The sequence below is a fragment of the Pocillopora damicornis genome, chromosome 12 (genome assembly GCF_964200805.1).
Source record: "Pocillopora damicornis chromosome 12, jaPocDami1.2, whole genome shotgun sequence".
In the NCBI taxonomy this organism is placed as follows: domain Eukaryota; kingdom Metazoa; phylum Cnidaria; class Anthozoa; order Scleractinia; family Pocilloporidae; genus Pocillopora; species Pocillopora damicornis.
This window is the reverse complement of record NC_142681.1, coordinates 10,879,674-10,885,959: the sequence shown is the minus strand read 5'-3', so window position 1 is coordinate 10,885,959 and position 6,286 is coordinate 10,879,674. Positions and strand designations below refer to the sequence as shown.

General features: G+C 46.3%; 3 protein-coding genes across 3 annotated transcripts; all 3 read left to right on the top strand.

The window, feature by feature from the left end:
- Window positions 1-283: 283 nt before the first annotated feature.
- LOC149036444 (uncharacterized) lies at window positions 284-664 on the top strand. Its single transcript, XM_089189974.1, has one exon. It carries the CDS (start codon window positions 284-286, stop codon window positions 662-664), a length of 381 nt encoding a protein of 126 aa, XP_089046100.1.
- Window positions 665-694: 30 nt separating this feature from the next.
- Window positions 695-3,412, top strand: LOC113670655 (uncharacterized). Its single transcript, XM_089189973.1, has 2 exons — window positions 695-891; window positions 1,075-3,412. The coding sequence occupies exons 1-2, from the start codon at window positions 695-697 to the stop codon at window positions 3,410-3,412; spliced, it is 2,535 nt and encodes an 844-aa protein (XP_089046099.1).
- A 117-nt stretch (window positions 3,413-3,529) lies between these two features.
- LOC149036443 (uncharacterized) lies at window positions 3,530-4,891 on the top strand. The gene has a single exon (XM_089189972.1). The coding sequence runs from the start codon at window positions 3,530-3,532 to the stop codon at window positions 4,889-4,891; it is 1,362 nt and encodes a 453-aa protein (XP_089046098.1).
- Window positions 4,892-6,286: the final 1,395 nt, after the last annotated feature.

The following is a 6,286-nucleotide window of genomic DNA, read 5'->3' as shown; positions in this document are numbered from 1 at the left end:
TAGTTTAACTACCCTGGCTCCAAGCATCTGTACTAAGTCCAGCACGCCTATCAGTTATGCACCTCGCTTTAATTTGCCAAGGGCAACATCCACAGCTGTTGCGGCATCACCAATGTCGATGCATCAATCACCAGGAATGCCTACATGGTCTTGTAGTCCACGAACTGTAGGTTTAGATGCATCAGCAACCGAGTTCTATCCTGCCAACACTCCTCAGCAATCTGCATGAACGTACATTTATTCAGCCCCTCCTTTTGAGCAGCAAGCTAGTCTGCAGTCACGCATGCAGCCTGATCCTTGGGTGGCAGTTGCCAAAGCAATCAAGCAAGGGCCATCCTTACCGAAAGTAGAGTTGATGAAATTCAGTGGAGACCCTTTGGAGTATGTGGAGTTCGTTACGAACTTTAGAGACAATATTGAGAACCAGGTGTCTGATGAGTCTCAAAGACTGACACGCCTTTTAGCTCAGTGCTCAGGCAAAGCTAAAGAAGCAATTAGGAGTTGTGTCAATTTGACAGTGGGTGAAAGGTACACAGAAGCCTGGAGAGCTGTTAGCGAGAACTTTGGCCAGCCTCACATGATAGTAGAAGCCCACATGAAGAAACTGAGAGAAATTCAAGTGCGGAAAGCAGATGCGACGACTCTCATGGAGTTTGTGAGGTGACTGGAAGATGCTAGGAGGGTCCTGACCAGTATGGGTCACAACTACGTGAGTCGGTTAGACAACGAAGATGTCATAATCTCGTTGATGCGAAAGCTCCCTGATGAGGGCCTGAAAAGGAAGTGGGTGGATAAAGCAGGAGATCTCATCAAGCAAAAAGGTCGAGCGGACTTTGTGGACTTTGTTGAATTTGTTCGAAGAGTTGCAGATCATATAAACAATAGATACGGGTAAGAATTAGGGTCCTCTTCTCATGGTAACCGAGAAAAAAAGGAACCAAACAAGACAAAGGATCCGCCTCCCAAGTTTACTACCCTTGCGACTCAAACTGACCAGAATTGCCTAAGCCAGAAAACATCACCAAGGCCCCCTTGGAAGTGTGCGCAGTGTTCCGGACCTCACAATGTTTGGAGGTGCCGAAAGTTTAGAAGTGCCTCATTGAATGACCGTCTAAAGACTGTTCGTCAGCATGGACTTTGTAAGCTTTGTCTTGACCAAGGACATATTGCGAAGCAATGTGATAGGGGATTCACCTGCCGAATATCAGGTTGCGGCAAGGATCACCACTACCTGCTACATTTCCCGTCGGAGAGTGTTGATGAAAAGAACCCTAGAAATCCCAGCAGTAATGCGGTGGAAGGTTCAGCGAACAGTAGCAATGTGCAAGCGCCCAACACGAAGGATAGCAGCCCTTCAATGGCAAGTGCAAGGGAACAGGATCTGGTGACAGTTGCTGTGCTTGAAGCGAGAAGACCCAGAGTATGCTTTAAGGTAGTTCCAGTCAAGATTAGATGTCTGGGAGGCGCCAGAGAGATCATAACGCACGCTTTCCTAGACAGTGGCTCAGACGCCTCACTCTGTCTAGATAGTTTGGCGTGTGAAATAGGTGTAACGGATATGAAGCCAATCAGCTATACTATGACCACCACCAACTGTGCGGACGGGGAGCTAAGACATGGTCATGAAGTCCAGTTAGAAATTGAATCGTTAGAAGGAGATGCAAAGTTCCGACTCGAAAACGTCTTGACTACAAGCAATCTTCCCGTTTCAGCACGACAAATGGCCACAAACGAGGATATTAAGCGTTGGCCTCATCTTTGTGACGTTAGCTTACCCGAAACAGGAGATAAGAAAGTGACAATTTTGATAGGAAACGATTGCCCAGACCTGATTGACAAGCAGTTAGATCGGAAAGAAGGAGATCAAGGCGAACCTGTTGCAGTGAGGACGCCCCTTGGGTGGACAGTCCACGGCCCGATTGGAGAAACTGGTAAGGACCGTGTTCACATAAACTTTACTCGCACCGGCCAAGATAGCTTAAGCGTTCAGCTAGAGCGCATGTATGATGAGGAATTTGTTGAAGCTGATGCCAATGCTGAGGAAGGCATGTCTGTTGAGGACCGTAAAGCACAGGAACTTATGGATCAGTCAGCGACCTTAGTGAACGGACACTATCAGCTTAAGCTTCCTTTTAGCCAAGAGAAGCCTGACCTTCCTGAGAGTCTGTCGACGGCCACAAGCAGGTTAAGTTGGCTAGATAGAAAGATGCGGAAGGATCCAGTTTTCCACCGAAAGTACAGTGGCGTAATGGACAAGTACCTGACTGAGGGAGCATCACGACGGGTACCTGATGACAAAGTCCCAGTGCTTAAGCCGCTATGGTACCTTCCTCATCACGCGGTGTGGCATCCTAGAAAACCCGAAGAACCGCGGGTAGTGTTTGATTGTGCCTCAAGGAGTGGTGGAACGTCTTTGAATGAGCAACTTTTGAGATGCCCTGAAAACACCAGCACCCTGATAGGAGTGATCCTGAGATTCCGAGTAGATGACGTTGCAGTCACGGCAGATATTAAGAGAATGTTTCACCAGGTCTTCGTAGCACCAGAAGATCGTGGAGCATTGTGTTATTTATGGTGGCCGAATGGTGACCTGTCAAAGGGACCGAAGACTTACCAAATGCTCGTGCACATTTTTGGAGCAAAGTCCTCGCTGAGCGTAGCAGGATACGCCCTGAGAAAGACGGCTAAGGATAATGAGAAAGACTTCTCCCAAGAGGCAGTTGACGCCGTGCTTAAGGATTTCTACGTAGATGACTTGCTTAAATCCTTTGCTGATTCAGAACGTGCAGTACAAGTCAGTAAGCAGCTACAGGAGTTACTTGTGAGAGGAGGCTTTGAATTGACAAAATGGATTTCCAATTCTCGCAGCGTGTTGTCAGTGTTCCCGGTGGAGGAAAGAGCACCCACCATTAAGAGTTTAGATTTGAAATCAGAAAGTTTGCCAATAGATAGAGCACTAGGAATCCACTGGAATGTTGAACATGACACCATTGACTTTGTTGGGAATGACAAGGAGCGTCCAGAGAATCGGAAAGGTGTCTTATCATCTATTGCAACTGTGTATGACCCGCTCGGATTCGCCAGCCCCCTACTCTTACCTGGAAGAGAAATGAATCAGGAATTGTACAAACTAAAGTTGGATTGGAATGAGAAGCTCCCAAGAGAATTGTGTGAACGTTGGAAGAGTTGGAGAGAAGGGCTTCTGAGCTTGCAAGGATTCAGTATTCCTCGATGTTTTAAGCCAAAGAACTTCAGTGAAGTGAAACATGTAGAGCTTCATCATTTTGCTGACGCATCCCAAGAGCATGGTTATGGGACAGCCTCTTATTTACGTCTTGTTAACAGTCGAGGGCAAATTCATTGCTGTTTCGTAATGGGGAAGTCTCGCGTGAAACCCTTGAAAGTGCTGTAACAGTACCAAAGCTAGAGTTGACAGCGGCTACTCTAGCAACGAAAGTCAACAAGGTCATAACGAGAGAGTTAGAATGAAAGACTGAAGATTAACAGTGTGACTTACTGGACTGACTCTATGATAGTTCTCAAGTACATTGCCAATGAAGTACGAAGATTTGTAACCTTCGTCGCAAACCGGGTAGCTGTCATACGTCAAGAATCAGATCCAGGGCAGTGGCGGCATGTACGATCAGAGCTCAATCCTGCGGATTATGCTTCCCGAGGGATCAAGGCCTCGGAGACTGGAAAACTGGAAAGGTGGCGCCGTGGTCCAGAATTCTTGTGGAGAGAAGTTGAAGATTGGCCCCCACAGCCTCCAGAGGAATTGGGAGACCTCCTAGATACAGACGAAGGAGTGAAAAAGGAGAAAGTCACTGTTGGAGCATCCACAGTTCATGCGGATTTCTGGAGCATTTTGTTCCAACGATATTCGTCGTGGGATCGACTGAAAAGAAGAGTTGGGTGGTTATGTAGAGCCTTCAACAGACCGATGCAGTCCCAGTGCCAGAACGACAAAGATAGAAGTGTGAAGTATAGTCCTAAAACCTTATCGATCCATGATGTGGACAAAGCGGAGAAGAAAATTGTGAATTTCGTCCAGGAACAGTCATTTACTGATGAGAAAAGTGAAACAGTCATCAAAGGCAGACTAGCCAGACTTAAGCCATTCGAAGATGAAGGAATCATACGTGTCGGCGGAAGATTGAATCACTCGAGTTTGCCATATGATGCCAAGCACCCGATGATACTGCCAGCAAAGCACCCCGTGTCTGAGTTGATAATTCGCCACTATCATCACTTGAATGGACACGTAGGAACCTATCAAGTTCTAGCCGAAATTAGGCAGCGCTATTGGATCGTGAATGCAGTTTCCACGATAAAGCAAGTTCTTGGCAAGTGCCATGTGTGCAAACGTCAGAACGCTAAGTTAGGAGAACAAGTGACAGCACCACTTCCAGTTGTTAGAGTGTCTTCGGATAGTCACAGGCCCGTATATCCATTTGCTGCAGTTGGGTTGGATTACTTCGGGCCCCTCTATGTGAAGATAGGACCTAACACAAGATCAAGGAGAGACCCTTCTCTGAACAAATGTTACGGCTGCATCTTCACTTGCCTAAGATATCGAGCAGTTCACATAGAGTTAGTTAACAACCTCTCCACTGACAGTTTTATCAATGCCGTTTTGCGCTTCGTTGGTAGAAGAGGCCCCCCAGGTATTATCTATAGTGACAACGGTACTAATTTTAGAGGAGCTGAATTGGACGTCGTCAACGCTTTAAAAGTGTGGGATCAGGAAAAGATTCAGTTGAAGTTGACCAGGAGAGGAATTGAGTGGAAATTTAACCCACCCGCGGCCAGTCACCAAGGCGGCGTATGGGAGAGACTTATACAGTCTATCAGAAGGATCCTTCATTCTATGGTGGAAGAACGCCTCTGAAGAAACCCTGAGAACATTCCTCATTGAAGTAGAGAAGATTTTGAATGACAGGCCAATCACGCCGGTCTCTGATGATCCAAAGGATTTGGAAGCACTGACGCCGAACCATATCCTTCTGTTGCGCCGAAACCCGTCTTCATCCCCAGATTTATTCGATGAGTCAGATCGATTCAAAGCCAGATGGAAGCACGTTCACCTTCTCGCAAATGAATTTTGGCAGAGGTGGACAAGGGAATATCTGCCGACGCTCCAAGAACGCCAGAAGTGGTTACAACCTAAGCCAAACTTTAAACTGGGAGATTTAGTGTTGCTTGCAGACAAAAATTTGTCCCAGGGTCAGTGGCCGAAGGGTTTGGTCAAGCAAACCTATCCTGATAGCGAAGGCATGGTACGCCAAGTTGTCGTCAGAACAGCGGACGGAGTATACTGCAGAGATGTCCAGAAGCTCTGTCTATTGGAAGAGCAGTTACTAGGTGGCTTGGAACAGCGGCCAAAACCTCTTTGAAGCTACCAGTTCATGTGTGTAGGAAGGGCACCGAGAAGTGTCTGAACTGTTCCGAAAGGTTAAGATAACTGAGGGAACTTTTGAGGAACTTTGTACTGATCGGATAGTTTCGACTAGTTTTTTGTACGCTCATTACTAGTTTGTGCTAAAGTAGTAAGACTCCCCAGTCGTCTTTCGGGGGGGAGCGTGTAAGAGAAAGAAAATAAACGTTATATGGTGTGGTCTTCGGTGACCGCACGCAAAATATCGCGGGCACTCTTTCCCACGAAAAGCACATGTTTTGTTATGGAGTTATACTGTCGTTTCGTTAGGACAAGTTTTCCTTTCTATTTAGAAGGCACAATAACTTGTAAGTATGCAGTATTTCGGTTATTTGGTCAATATCATCTTTGTAATAGTCGCGTTGTTGTTATTTCAGTGAATCTTTCTCTTTCACGTGCAATTTGTGAATGGAATGAATACAAGTTATGTGCAGATTAGAAACGAACTAGCAAGTGAACAACTGATTAAAGTACAGTTTCAAGTAGCTATGAGTGGATGCTACAGGCCACTTGCGTGCACAGACTGCTGTACTAGCTATGCAGAAGCCAGTGCATGAGACTGTGATTGGCGAGAGCTTCAACAAAAGCAGGAAGGACGAGGAAGAAAAGGAACGAAGAGAGGTAGCAGTGAAGATGACAACAGCCTTCTTCACTGTGAAGCAGGAACTTCCATTAAGTAAGTTTCCAGGTCTAATCAACCTTCAAAAAAAGAAGAATGGTCCAATATTGTCTACGCATGCTAATGATAAATCTTGCACTGAGATGGTGCAAAAAGTAATGGCCACTTGCGTACACAGACTGCTATACTAGCTATGCAGAAGTCAGTGCATGAGACTGTGATTGGCCAGA

What these genes read in the sequence shown, in the direction of transcription:
- LOC149036443 (XM_089189972.1), top strand. Translation starts at nt 3,530, where the DNA reads ATGATAGTTCTCAAGTACATTGCCAATGAAGTACGAAGATTTGTAACC.
- LOC113670655 (XM_089189973.1), top strand. Translation starts at nt 695, where the DNA reads ATGGGTCACAACTACGTGAGTCGGTTAGACAACGAAGATGTCATAATC. An exon ending in CATATAAACAATAGATACGG is followed by an intron (nt 892 to 1,074) that starts GTAAGAATTAGG and finishes CAATGTTTGGAG; the next exon opens with GTGCCGAAAGTTTAGAAGTG.
- LOC149036444 (XM_089189974.1), top strand. Translation starts at nt 284, where the DNA reads ATGCAGCCTGATCCTTGGGTGGCAGTTGCCAAAGCAATCAAGCAAGGG.